General features: G+C 45.1%; 1 protein-coding gene across 3 annotated transcripts in view; it reads left to right on the top strand.

Moving 5' to 3' along the window:
* LOC125226870 (fibronectin type-III domain-containing protein 3a) overlaps nt 1-14,833 on the top strand; it is an 86,492-nt gene extending 71,659 nt beyond the window's left edge. Inside the window, exons 3-10 of one of the 3 annotated variants that reach the window (XM_048131025.1) lie at nt 2,762-2,931; nt 5,969-6,167; nt 7,937-8,142; nt 8,530-8,684; nt 9,002-9,188; nt 9,394-11,421; nt 11,528-11,722; nt 12,372-14,833. In XM_048131025.1, coding sequence (XP_047986982.1) covers nt 2,762-2,931; nt 5,969-6,167; nt 7,937-8,142; nt 8,530-8,684; nt 9,002-9,188; nt 9,394-11,421; nt 11,528-11,722; nt 12,372-12,458 — 3,227 coding nt within the window. In that variant the 3' untranslated portion in view covers nt 12,459-14,833. Of the gene's footprint in view, nt 1-2,761; nt 2,932-5,244; nt 5,655-5,968; nt 6,168-7,930; nt 8,143-8,529; nt 8,685-9,001; nt 9,189-9,393; nt 11,422-11,527; nt 11,723-12,371 lie in introns of those variants that run through there. The other 2 variants (XM_048131024.1, XM_048131026.1) reach the window with 2 other exon arrangements.
* The last annotated feature ends 378 nt before the right edge of the window (nt 14,834-15,211 follow it).

Consider the following 15,211-nt stretch of genomic DNA (forward strand, 5'->3'; position numbering starts at 1 on the left):
TTAATCGGGGAACATGAATCTGTTCTCGTGAGCCTTGACTCCCAGAGGCGATTGGAATGCCCCGTCTGAAATCTGAATGAACGATAGGACCCACAAACGCAGCCACCGTGACCGGTCCGTGGCCGTAAAGGCCCGTGAATTGTAAACACTGTTTGTTTAAGAGTTTTGAATGATTCACGGTTATTTTCATTAGACTTATATTGACCGGGATATAGACCGTGATTACCTTTTTGATTTTTGTCGAGCTCCCGATATTTCGACGCAGTTGCATGCATCACACAGTTGCATGAGATTCACAAATATAAAAATTTCAATCGTGAGGATGGCTTCAAACTATCTAATGTATGGAATCCAGTGATTTGTTTGTGTAAAAAACCGGTGAAGTCAGAATTGAACAAACGTAGTGAGTAGTGACACTGTGAGTGTAGTGTGTTTGGACAGACCATCGAGTGTGAATGCGACCAGTGGTAACACTGGTAACGCCGAAAGTGAACGCAGCCGAAGCGCGCGAAGGAGGGTAGATCGCGCGCTGTCTAAGTATGCAACTTTAACATCCACCCGCCTTCGTCAGTTTTCCGTGATCATGATGCATGCAACTGCGTCGAAATATCGGGAGCTCGACAAAAATCAAAAAGGTAATCACGGTCTATATCCCGGTCAATATAATATAAGTCTAACTGTTTGTTTAATTTAGTACCTACTCTCTAATTCACTATATTTGTATTATTTAGTACAAACAGTACAAAAATAGAATATCACCATTTTCAAAATGTAACAGTTGATTAATAAATCATACCTAAACAAAACACTGATGATAATGGCTGGTAGGTGTGACGAGAGGTTAAAATATAGTGGTAAGTAGGTTACTTCTGAAAACTGCAACCTGCATCCTGGCAAAAAAGTAGAAATTAATAGGGGCGCCACCGTCTATGTAAAACGCTTAAGAGTAACAAAGCATGAAAAAGGCAACTATTGAATCAGTTTTCTATGAGAACAGTTAGTGTTGCTATGATAGAAAAAAAAATTTGCCGGGCTGTATAATTAGCAAATTATATCTACATACCTATCCCTCCCTATTGAGTTAAAACTCGGCCACACATGCGCGTTTTGAGAGCGTAGGCGGAGCGTTAGCGGAGCGTCAGCGGAGCGCATTGATAGCGGTGCGCCGGACGAACGCTGGCGTTGCGCCCAGCGGACGCCGGCGGGAACTAACGAGCGCGGATTGCGAGCGGAATGCGTTCAGCGTCCCGCCGGCGCACCGCTATCATTGCGCTCCGCTAACGCTACGCTATCAAAACGCTTTATGTGCGGCGGAGGCTTTACGCGCATCTCATATATCTACCTCCCTATCTATGAATGTACTGGCAAGTAGATAGACCTAACGACGTTTTACTTATACATACATATTACTTAGGTTTTACTGTTTTTAGTACTAGTTTGTAGTCGGTTTCTTCACTTGGACAAAATGCGAATGAAAAAAGGCGATCTACCCACTTATGACTTTATTGCGGGTACACACCATACTATTACTCTAATACGAAGGTTGGTTAATGGCAAAATAATGAGGGTTATCCATTTTCTTTGTAGCAACAAGTATTATATTATTAACCCAATAGAAGTGGCCTTACTATGTAACACGTGCGTATATTATTACTTCGCACACATACTTTGTAGTGTAGCGAATAGGGCAGAAAGGGTGCAGCTAGGTTAGTGGTTGCTTTATGTAGTCACGGTTGGTAACGATAATACTAACTAGAACACTTGATAGTGGAGCAACATTGCAAAATGTCACTAACCCCTACTTCCCTACACAAGAGTAGGTACAGCACAAATAGAACTAATGACAGTCATAGCCAGCATACGTAATGTTCTAACTTCTAGTTTACATTTCTATAATGATGTTGAAAACGTTACGATGCATAACGTGAACTATTTCTTTTAATGAAAATTAAACTTTACTTTTTATTGACCTCTTTGTTTGCTCTTTTCGCCTCCCTATGGATACTTATAGCCAGTGAAAAAACCAAGCATGTAATCATAGCGTGCGTGCATGAAAGGGGGCAGCACGAAGCTCCCTGTCTGTTTACTGGCACGAAGTGTCAATGTCAAGTTTAACCTACGTACTTAGGCCACGAGGTGGCAGGGCCATCGGTACGAAACGCCCCTTCGCATGCTGTTGTAGAGGAAAGTTTCAAATTTCTTATACAATTCTTGCATACCAAGAATATATTTTGTTTTAACTGCACTTAGAAAGCGGAAATAATTTCTGTGGTAGACATTAAAATAAATGATAAATATTTCAAGTATCTCTTACTTGTACTGCTTACTTGCTTAGTATAGATATTGCCTGGTTAATGTAATTACCTAGTACATTTCTGAGGTGGTATCTTCGGCCTTATTCTGTTGCGTCGGCAGGTTCTGTTGCTTGCTACCGAATCCCCAGGACGAGCTTAGCCTTAATTAATTAATTTATTAAGAGCATTGGCAACACGGCCATCAGCTCAACGAGCTTAGCCTTATCCTTAGGGTATAGACAAAAACATGCATTTTCTGAAATGTTTTTTTTTTAGGCTTGAACCTTAATCTGTTTTATGCGTTGTAACATGGCAAACCTGCATGTTGCAGCCGCCGCACCGCTTAGAAAAAGAACGGCCATATGGGGAAGTGGAGGTTCGCTATCCAATCCCAACGATTTACTCAGTTTTGTACCTGTCCTAGAATATAGACAGTATCTTTTAACAGCAGTGTTTTGGTGTTCCAGGCGGGATGCCGGTGGTGACGTCGGCGACTATGATGCCGCCCATGCTGCCGCCGGTGCTGGACGAAAACATGCGCCACTACCTGGTGCACCAACATCCCCACCAGCACCCGCACCACCAGCCCCACCACCAGCCGCACCACCAGCCGCACCACCAACCGCCGCCGCATTACGTTAGTATACTTCCTGGTTACTTATTGGTGAATGGAGAAGTATAATGGAGAATGCAAGGTTAGGCTTTGTACTGCTGAATGTAAGAGAACGCTTCGTCCCCTGAACATGCTGCGCCCGGCCCTACAGAGTTAAGTGCAGTGCCGAATATGAGAGTGCGCTTCGCGTGCTTGAATGTAGGGCTGCGTGCGCCCGACACTACAGGGTCCAGTAAGGTCAGGCTTGTAAAGGCTTGCAATTTGTATGTAGGGCCACGCTTCCCGACTGATTGTTGGGCTGCGTCCGACCTTAATAGCCCTACTGCTACTCCATGGACAAAGTTGTGCGGTTTTGTACCTATATAAGTTGCAATGCAATTAAGCGTGCACTGACGAATTACGCGGTGCAGCTACGCGTCCGTGGACAGTACCTTTACGTTTCACGTCGAAAAGCTTTTCAACCATTAGAGTCAGAACCAAAAATGTTATCCAACTATTGGGGACCCTAAAAATCATCATCTCCGCGGATTATTCGCAACTGTAATTAATCTAGAATGGCACGTGAGTTTAATAGGTTACCTAATTTGTATGCCTTTGAGGGTACCCTGCAAGTGCACTGCGTATGAATCATTCATTATCGAAGCGGTAGGTACGTTGAATGAATTAGGTCCTTTGTAGAATTAACCGTACCTAAGTTTCGGCAAAAAGGCTAATGCCTGTGCGAGGTATACCTAAGTATGTGAAGAGTTCTTTTATGCCTAATACATTCTGATAATAAGAACTTGACCTTTACAAAAACTTTACCTTACATGATGTTAAAGTTCAGAAGCGGTTGGTTTATAGTCCTGCTAATTTCTTTACACGTCGTGATTCGTGACGTGACGTAGGTATTGCCCCAATATTTGATAGTTGATTTGCTACGATCTGGATCTAGTTAAGGCATGCAGTAGTTTAAAGGGCGCCATCAAGAATAATTGCGCTATGATAAAGTCAACAACTTTAATTATAAATTATAAACCATGACCGAGCCACGATAGCGCACCTACAGCATTCTAGATTTACGTCGAGATTGCTATCTCGAATAAATATATGGTTATGCGGTTTGCATTGTAAAACGAGTAGTAGATTTCTCATGCAAAAACCATTTAGCGGGTTTCTCGGCAAAGTTGAGCCCTAAAGCTGTCATTTAGACGCGTCGGTAGCTGAGCTGGCAGCGGATATTCTCGTCGGCTGCCATGTTTAAGTTCACTGGCCTAGCAAGGCCGGGGTAGATTATTATTTTTTTACAATAATTTCACTTTGTGCTGATAATAGAGATCAGCTTGTTATATAGAGCATAATCACAGGACACTGGCTCCGCGCATCACAATGCTTAATTAACGTAGGCCGATTTATGGCTTTATATGATGCGGGCGCCAATTTATGCTATGCATACTTAATTACTCCATCTTTGTCTGCCTTGCCTTTTGCTAAATAATTGTATAAAAGTTACCACGGGAACGAATGAGGCGAAATAAATAATAATTACAGTGCAGTCTATTCCGATACCAAAGAAAAATAAGGAAAGAAGCGAACACTAAGAACGATAAGACTGATTATGGGGCATTCCACGAGAATGTCGCTTACGAAATGCTTTTGCCTTGTATGGCAGCTATTTCAATCAAATCCGTAAAACTCGTGAAAATACTGCAAATTTGTCAACCAAGACATGAAAGGTTGTCAGACACAACTTCGCCTTCTTAGCGTCTTCAGAAATATTAGAAGAATTGTATTTCTTAAGCAAAATTCTCGTGGAATGCCCCTTATGCTGATGAAAATTAAGAGAAAAGAAGACGACACGACGATGTTGCCACTTTTTAATTTCTACAACAGAGAATATGCCTCTCTCTGTCCATTGTTTGAAATGAGACAGTCGAGAGACAGACCAAACTGTAGGTGTGCACCTTGACCAATAATGATACTGAAACACATCGAAATTGTTATTAGAAAAAGTTTAATATTCTTTTTGGCTTAAAAATCTTGTAACCACGACAAAAAAAAATGACGTTTTTAGAAATGTCAATGTCAGTTTGACAAGCTATAAAGCTAAAGCGCTTGGTTGGTTTGTTGATATGAAATCGATTTATTTATGATATAAAACTTTCACCCCTCTGTTGATACTTTAGACATTGGTGCTTAGCTTCATTTCACACCCTCGTCTTGTATTACACTTTGAAATATCGATTTGTTGTTTTGTGAAGCAGCTCATTGTATACTTACTGTCGACAACAACAAAGTATTTCACAATTCTTATGATTCCACTTTAATGTTATTTTCAAACGGAAAATAATGATACTGCAATGATGTGAACACCGGGACCAAGTTGACACTAAAAATGAATACGTGTTCACCTTCTGTGTAAACAAATTCCATTGATTTGTCATTTCGCGTGTAATTCAAACACAAGTACAGCGCGGCAGTGTTGTGATAAATTCTGTTCATGCATTTACGACTACGATGAAATAATCCTGACATTTTTAGTGTATTGTACAGTGCGAACTGAACTAGTGTGATTGGTGATGTACTTATCGTAGCTACGTTATACCTATCGGTGGATTGCGATAAAGCAGTTGGAAAGTTGAACGTTATCGCCGCCGAGCGCCGATCGGCGAATACGTGGCGCTGACGTCCACCAAAATATAAAATACGTATATAATTTAGATAGCATGACAACTTCAGAAGAATCTCAAGATCCTTCTAAAACAAAGGTCAGTCTAGTGCATTGTTATTGTTTGGTAACCGGTTTTAATATTCAATTTTCACCATATGTCAAGGTGAAACCATGTTTGTTTCTTATTATTGTTTTTGATAAGAATGGAATTTTAGGGTGATTGTAGTTGAGGAAATTGTGATATAAAATGTTAAGCCTTTAAACTACAACACATATTTATGAAACATATTTTACTTTGTCTAAAAATTGTACATATAAATATAAATGTCTGTACTTTGGAAAATAAATTATAATTATGTACCAAATTTAATATAATAAATAAAAGTAAACAATCTACTATTATGCTTGCAGGGTCCAGCGAATGGTGCGGGTGGTCCCCAGCATTTCTACGGGCCCGGCTACCCCGCTCACTTCCACCATGTCCCACCGCACCACATGCAGCACTCCCCACCACCGCCCGTCTACCAGAAGGATGAGCGAACGCAGAGGATGCACTCCAAGCTCAAACAAAAACTGGAGCGCAAACAGACCAATAGAAATAATGGTATAGGTGAGATATTTTCACACAACTTTACATATCGAAATAAGTTGTTAACTTTGTATGTAGTAATTGATAACTTCCATATAGGAAAAAAAATATTTATTTTTTGAAATCGAAACAAGATGCCATTATATTGAAAAAGAATTGGTATACAGTGGTGTGGCTACATAAAAAGCAGGAATCAGAATATTTGATAAAATAATTGCATTTGTTCACGGCATAGTTGGCTAGTTGCACATTTCTTTTTGGTTATTTTGGTAGTTGGTTGCTTTTCTTTATGTATCTGTTCTGTATGATATCTGTTCTTTTCTTTGATGTATGTATTAGGGTGGAGTGAAAAAACACTTTTCTGGAATTAGCAAACCTAATAGTTATCAATCAATGCCCCTTAGTCTATAAAGCCTTTGTGCAAATTTTCAGATTTTTAAATCAACATCTTCTGCCTCCGCAATAAGTTTGAAATTTTGAAAATCTCATACAAACCTGAAAATTTAAGTTTTAGATACATTTTTTTTTTCGGCAGTATTATGTTCAGTATACATTATTGATACATATTATTACAAGAAACTACCAAAAATTGCGAAAATAGCGTTAAAAATCGCCAATTTTCAGTATTTAAGCGGCTATTTTGGCGAATGTACTGAAACTAGACAAACTTTGGCGATTCTTGACGCTACTTTCGCAACTTTTTGTAGTTTCTCATAATGATATGTATCTATTACATATACTAAACATAATACTGCCAAATTTTTTTTTATCTGAAAGTTGAATTTTTAGGTTTGTATGAGATTTTCAAAATTTCAACCCTAATGCGGAGGCAGAAGATGTTGATTTAAAAAGCCGAAAATTTGCACAAAGGCTTCATAGACTAAGGGGCACTGATTGATAACTATTAGGTTTGCTAATTCCAGAAAAGTGTTTTTTCGCTCCACCCTAGTATGTATATACATATACCTATTTGTATATGTATAGGATGTGTCATATGAATATTTGTCTGACTTACTGCAATGCAAAGCTCTACAAATGGACCAAAGAAATTCTTGACATTTGGTTTTATAACAGTGGACATCTGTGTTGCTTAACTTCAAACTCTGGTAAATCCATTCTGCTATAAGTTTGGTTATGATTATCTTTCAGATTATAATATATAGAGATGCACCGAATATTCGGTATCCGGCCTATTCGGCCCTTATTTTAATATTCGGCCGGATACCGGATATTGACGTACTATCCGGCCGGATACCGGATGTGCTATTTTTGATTGAATGATTTTGGGGTAAACAAATTAAATGTAAAAAAAAACAGTTACGGTTATAATACTTATAATGATAGCCCTTTATTATATAAAAAAAAAAACACATTTAAACAAAACAGGACTCCGCGCGAAGTTTACTACGAAACAAGTCAATATCTGCACGACGCGCCCGCTCCCTGCTTAAATTGTAGGTAAAATTCTACTGTCCGATACCGAATATTCGGTCGATGGTTGGCCCTAATATTCGGTATGCGGTATCCGGCCAAACAACTATTCGTTGCATCTCTAATAATATATATTGTATATAAACAACCTTAAAGCATAATAGATTTACCTGAGTTTGAAGCCAAGCGACATAATAAAATGTATACTTATACCAATTTCTGTTTGAATATCTCATGGAAGTATTTGAAGCATAAGGTGTGATGGAATGATACATATTCAATATTTCGATTGTAATTTGTAAGTCTTCGTTTTCATCTTTTCTTTCATCAGTTGATAACATAATTCATGCTAGTTCCAGAAGCTCTCTCCGGCGGCAGCACGCCGTCGCTGTCCCCGCGCAAGGAGCTGAACGGGCGCGGCGCGGGCAGCGGCAGCGGCAGCGGCGGCGCGTCGTCCGGCGCCTGGTCCGAGGGCGAGGGCTCCTCGGCCGGCGCCTCCGTGCAAGGCGATGATGATGACACGCAGGCGCTGCTAGACCTACTCTCCGCTACGCGCACGCCGCAGGTATGCATGGAAACCTAGTGTAAATGGCTACTAAGCACAGAATAACTACGTACAGAAGGCACTGCAAAATCCCGGTTTATACCAAATGCGCAACCGTTCTTTCGCTTTTTGCAAACAGGTGTCGGTCCTTTGCAACCACTGTTAGGCCCTAAAATTGGTGACGGATGGCTAAATCGCGGAGTAAGCCATTTCTGGTGTAGCTCGCATCTTGTCAAAACTTTTCTTTTATTGGGGCGTTACAATTTTGAACATTCACGTTTCATTTTCACAGTAAGCAATAATAAATAACTTTTGTAATTACTGGAAACACGTAAACATGTAGTATGTCTTTTGTTTATTCCCTTTTTTTACGAATATTATGTTAATATTATAAATGTGTGTTGTCAGGTCAGCGATATGACCCCTACGAGCGCGCTAGTGCAATGGAACTCGCCGCTCCCGGAGGGCGTGACGCTGCCCAATGTGGAGCTCACCTACGACCTGCTGCTCGGCGACCGCGGCCGCTACAAGGCCATCTACAGCGGGCCCTCGCTCTCGTGCCGGTTGGTAGCCAGTTATATACGTACAAGTAGAAAAAGTAATTTGGCAGGGTCGCCATGTAAGGATGACAGTGTTAGTGAAATTATAGCATAGATGAATATCGATTAAATTATCAGTAATGAATATATATATTTTTAAGTAGGTATATATTTTTTAAATGGTATTTAAACTCGTTCATTTTTTAGGGGCTACGAATCCACCCCATAACTATACCTAAATGGGGTATATCAGCATCTAAGACCCTTTTTTCTGTAAAAATGATGACAGGTGAAGAAAGTGATATTGTTTGAAATTGAAATGATTTATTGTTTATGTGCAGCGTGCGCGACCTGCGGCCGGGCTGCGAGTACTCGGTGTGCCTGCAGATCCGCGCGGGGCAGGCCACGGGCGGCGCCAGCGACGCCGTCACCTTCCGCGCGCCGCCCGCGCCGCCCGAGCGCCCGCCGCCGCCGCGCGCCACGCAGCGCGCCAAGACCTCGCTGCTGCTGCGCTGGCAACAGGCGCAGGTATGTACCAGTAAACGACCACGGTCGACGGGGATTTTGATAAGTCCGATGCGGACTTGTGTGGTTTTCTAGTTAAGACATAGACATAGACATCATTTATTGGTAATATAATAACATATTACAGGTCACAACTGGTACTTCTGAGGTACTAGCTAGGTTCTATTGGTAGGTCTAAGTTCGCTTTTAATCTCGTTTCTCTTTGCAGGACAACGGCGCGCGGCTGACGCACTACATTCTCGAGATGGACGACGGGCAGGGCTGGCGCGAGGTGTCGCGGCCGCGCACCCGGCAGCACACGGCCGGCAACCTGCGGCCGCAGACGCGCTACGCCTTCCGCGTGGCCGCCGTGAACGAGTGCGGCCGCGGCGACTACAGCGACGAGTGCGTGGCCTGGACCGCCGGCGCGCCGCCCTCCGCGCCCGCGCCGCCCGCGCTCGCCGCCGCCGCCGCGCAGGCGCTCGCGCTCGCCTGGGAGCCGCGCAAGGGCGACGAGCTCTACACGCTGCAGCTCGACGACCCCGCGCAGGGCTACGGCTTCCGCCCCGCCTACCACGGCGAGCACCACGAGCACACGTGCGCCGACCTGCGCCGCGCCACCGAGTACCGCTTCCGGCTGTGCGCGCAGACCGACGACGGCCAGGGGCCCTGGTCGCCCGAGGTCGCGTACCGCACGCTCGCCGAGCGGCCCGCGGCGCCGGGCCGGCCGCAGCCGCGCGGCAAGGTGCTGCCGCGCACCTTCCGCCTGCGCTGGGAGCCGCCCGCCGACGACGGCGGCGCGCCCGTCACCGAGTACACGCTCGAGCTCGACGGCGGCGACGGCTACCGGCGCGCCTACTGCGGCCCCGAGCGCGAGGCGCACTGCGACCGCCTGCAGCCCGGCACGCCGTACCGCGCGCGCGTCTGCTGCGCCAACGAGGCCGGCGAGAGCGCGTGGTCCGCCGCCGAGACCGTCACCACCGAGGCCACCGCGCCCGGCGCGCCCGCAGCCCCCGAGCCGGCGGCGCCCGTGCGCGCCACGGCCGTGGCGGTGCGGTGGCGCGCGCCCGACTGCACCGGCGGCGCGCCGCTCACCGAGTACCGCGCCGAGCTCGCCGAGCCCGAGGGCGTGCGCCTCGCCTACGCCGGTCTCAAGCCCGAGTGCGACGTGCGCGACCTGGCGCCCGGCCGCTCCTACCGGCTCACCGTCACCGCCGTTAACCGCGTGGGCGCCGGCCCGCCGTCCGCGCCGCTCGACTTCACCACCGCGGCGGCGCCGCCCGACGCGCCGGATACGCCGACGGCCGAGATACTCTCCCCGCGCTCCGCCCGCCTAGAGTGGACCGCGCCACGAGACAACGGCGCCCCCGTGCTCGACTACCGATTAGAGATGAGCGCGGCGAGCGCCGACGAGGCGGCGTACGCCGAGGTGTACCGCGGCCCCGAAACGAGCTGCGTCGTGGACACCCTGGTGCCGTTCTCGCCGTACCTGTTCCGCGTGTGCGCGACCAACGCGGCCGGACGGGGCGCGTGGTCGGCGCCGCGGGACGCGCTCACGCCGCGCGCGGCGCCCGGCCCGCCCGGCACGCCGCGCCACGAGGCCGGCGCCGACAGCCTGCGCCTCCACTGGAGGCCGCCCGCCGACCACGGCGCCCCCGTGCTCAAGTACCGCGTGCAGGTGGACGACGACGCGTTCGAGACCGAGGGCCCGGCGGCCGAGCGGCTGGTGGAGGGGCTCGCGCCCGACACCGTGTACCGCGTGCGCGTGGCCGCCTTCAACGAGCTCGGGCTGGGCGCCTGGAGCGAGGAGGCGCGCGCGGGCACGCGGCCGCCGCCGCCGTCGCCGCCGGCGCTGCGGCTGGCGCAGGCGGCGCACAACTACCTGCGGCTGGAGTGGGCCGCCGGCGGCGGCGAGGGCGCGCACTACTGCGTGGAGATGCGCGCGGCGGACGCGCGCGAGTTCCGCCCGGTGTACCGCGGCTCGGCGCGCGGCTGCAAGGCGAAGAAGCTGAAGGAGGCGAGCGAGTACTGGTTCCGGATCCGCTGCTCGGACGAGCGCGGCGGGCGCGGCGGCTGGGGCGAGCCGCTGTGCGCGCGCACGCCGGCCGCGCCGCCGCCGGCGCCGCGGGCTCCGGCGCTGTCGCTGCCCGCGCCGCGCCAGGCGCTCGCCGTGTGGGACGCGCTCGACGCGCACGACGCCGCGCCCACCACCTACGTGCTGCAGTGTGCGAGGGGGAAGGATGCCATATTCAAACAGGTGAGTCTTCGTTATCCATTATTTTTCACAATTGAATTGATAATCCAATTTTGAATATTCTCATTTGTAATACCTTGTGAAGTAACCCTGGTATCGTGTCGGGCAGGTGTACTCGGGCTGCGAGCCGCAGTGCCAGCTGGAGGCGCTGGAGTACGGCGGCGAGTACGCGGTGCGCGTGTGCGCGGTGCGCGGCGGGCTGGCCAGCGCGTGGTCGCCGGCCGCGCGCCTGGCCGTGCCCGCGCCGCCGCCGCCGCAGCGCCCGCGCCGCGCGCGCACCACCAGAGCCTTCTCCTCGCGACAGGTCAGTGCACATGTCTAACATTACACCTTTTAATAGACCACAGGCAAAGTATCATCATTATTCATTCAAATTGATAATTTGTCACAAATCGTACTTCCATCATAAAAGCCGACAATGCAACGTCTATGTTTCGGGTGTCCATGGACGGCGGTGATCGCTTACCATCAGGCAACCTGTCTGCTCCTTTACTTCCTATCTTTAAAAAATCGTGATAGATTTACAAATGTTAACATGAATTATAAAGTCAATACCCTCGATTGGTTTAGTTGCAAAGCCGACCCTAGGCTCTCATGAGTCATGGCTATATAATGGGATAACGCTAGGAAGAAGAATACCCTTTTAGTTGCACCTTCAATACCCAGTTTCCGTGTTTAAATTGCAACTTGTGTTTTTTTATTTTATTTATTTATTTTTTATTTATTTTAGTTTATGGAGATCCAACAGCTACTATTACAATATAACACTACTGAATAAAAGATAGAAAGCCAATTACAGGATCACACTTATAGAAACAATACATATTAATACATTTGAGTACATATTACTCAAACGAAAAGCTTGTTTTTTATTGATTTTCAATTTCACTGGTATTTGTTAGCAGAGTTCGCAGGTAGTAACTTACTATAATCAATAATGTAATCTGTTATAGGTGGCGTGGCTGATGGCGGGCGCGTTCCTGCTGCTGGGCGTGCTGGTGGCGGTGCTGGTGCAGCAGCTGGTGGAGCCGCGGCCGTGACGCGCGCTGGCGGCGGCGCCCACGCGCGCGCTCGCCACCATCTAACCGCCTCACCCGCCACCACTGTGCAATTATCCATCTATACCCTATCCAGAGACGAGACGTTGTAGTTGAATTCCGAATTGTTTATTATGTAAATGACTCGCCCGGCTCTAGTAATCGGCCTAGCGACTCGCGGTTCGTGGCTTCACGAGTGTATAAAATATTTTATGCGTAAATGTTGCAGTCACCGACGTATAATTTTAATGGCAGCGTATCATGATATCATAATTGTCTCTTGTATGTTGTAATTGTAAACTTTCACAAAATCTATATCTAGTCTATGCTTTGAACTTGCTGTTTATGTTCTATAAATTAACTGATATCTATTTTATCACGTTTCAATATACATGTAGTGAAATATTCTTTTAAATATTGAATGAAATGTACTTCCAATATTTACTAGTCTTCTGACTGTAATTATGTTTTCCAAATATTTAATGATATTTTTATAAAATATTAAATCGGTCTGTTGCATGTTTTATCAGATTTAGTATAGCAACCAAGGTGCTCTATTATTATTAACATTCTGTTGAGAGGGACATGGCCCCTCGCTCTGCAACGAGTTTCCAGTGTGTGTGCTGTGATCACTTCCTTATGCGAATGAGACTGATTTTAAATAAATGCTTTCTTTCTATAGACACGTTTTGAATGATGGCTTTCATAATATCGGTCCGTAGCCGCGCCCGCGCTCGCGTCGGCGTCGGCGCGAGCGACGAGCGGCGCCCGTGACGTCACAGTCCGATCATGTACTCCGAATGCTTATTTGATAACATTCATATAATCGTATTGTATCGACGATAGTTAATTTTAACATTTTATATCATAGGACATGAACTTTTATTAATCATTAATTCATTATATTATGTAAATTAGAGTTATTTGTATAATTTTAAATTTAGCGATTACGAATTATTGAGATTGTTACCACCCGGTATAATGGAGTAGGGAGTTGTTAAATTCGACCTAATTTGTAAGAATTAAGTTCCAAATATGACAAAGAAATAATTATGTAATCATCACTAAATATTGATGTTCTTGCTACTAATAGTTCATTATCATTACAGTATTAGAGAATTTTTAAGCTATTTTACTATGGCCTTCGATCGATGATTTCTATAGATAAGCGAAATATATCTTTTATTGTATTGAGTCGTTCAGAAACATTAGAATTAAAATGAATAGTGCATTATGACTTTACATTACATGTTTATACTTGGATGTTTCTTAGTATCATTGTTCACTATTGATGTTATCAGAAAAGAAGTTCTTTACGGACTATCGGCTATTCTTATACATGACATTCGTTGGGCGTTGTCCGATGGCCGGCGAATACACACTCGACTATTTTCTCACACAAGAAACGTACTACGTGTAACATAAGAGTATGCAATGTAGGCCCCGTGTGTCGTATGTGATGTATTAGTATAAAAACACTCGCCTGAGAAGAATGACTTGGCGTTCGTTTGTCGCCGGCGGTCGGACAGCCGCCTGCGTGCGCAGCAGCGGCCGCTTGCACTGGTTTGTACGACTTTACCGTGACGCACCAATAGGCTTAATAAACATAAATATAATATTTCGTAAATATATGATATTTACCTCTTCTGTGATTAGCGTATCTTTTCTTGTTAAATCTTCGTTGTTATCCGATACATTCCTATATTTTACTTTCAGTTTCATAGACGATGTCGGCGAGGAATATTCACTTGTGCCTCATTTTGTAAGGCGTTGTTTGAAAGGTAAGCACAGCTTACGACATTATAAAAAATATTAATTTTTGAAATGTTTATCATAATAGTGTGCAATTAACTATTTATTTATTCTGTATCGCTTAATATAATATTTATTTTTTAGAAATTATATAGAGTTTCTACATATAGTGTGGTCTAATTACGAAGGGAAAATTCGATGTTCCTAAATAAGTTAACATTTGCACAATACACGGACTCGGCTCGACTGTGTCGCAGCTCGCAGCAAGCATTCCAACTTGTTCCACTTGTAAATAGGCCTAACCTCGTCTTGTGTCGTTGTACATTGCGCTCCACTCCTCACATGTAAATATATCTGATGTTATGAATCATGAGCTTCACGTAAGGGCATGTTTAGGTACTGAACATGTATGCCAATGGAAATTACTACACTGTATTGAGACTAAACGTTTTAAAATAATGAAATGAATATATTAAATTAAATAACGGGGATAACATCTCATATTGTATTTGTGTTTGAATTAGTAACGTATAACGAAATGTATATGTTTATAATGTAATATTTGATGACGTTATGTATACAATTTATTAAACATGAATATATCAATAAAACTATATTTTGTGTACGATGAATGTTTAATTTCATTATTCAACTTAAATCACCTTAAATTAAGACTACAAAATAACTACCTCATACTAATGATAGTAATGATTAGAACTTGAACATTATTGTTCTAACTGAGTTAATAAGCTACGGTTGAAGCCATTAATATAATTCTATGAGCGTTATTAATCAATGGACGTAGTTTTTTACTTCTTTTACGTGTAGAATTAGCTCAGTTGAGAACAGTAAATAGTACATTACGATACAAGTGCGTAAAAAAGGAAGTTCGAAACGAGTGGCGATAAATTAAAACACGACCGAATAAGGTAGTGTTTTAAATCGTCACGAGTTACGAATTTTTTTTTCGCACGTGTATCGTACGACGTTCTTCAGTACAGGTG

The sequence above is a fragment of the Leguminivora glycinivorella genome, chromosome 6, assembly GCF_023078275.1.
Source record: "Leguminivora glycinivorella isolate SPB_JAAS2020 chromosome 6, LegGlyc_1.1, whole genome shotgun sequence".
In the NCBI taxonomy this organism is placed as follows: Eukaryota; Metazoa; Arthropoda; class Insecta; order Lepidoptera; family Tortricidae; genus Leguminivora; species Leguminivora glycinivorella.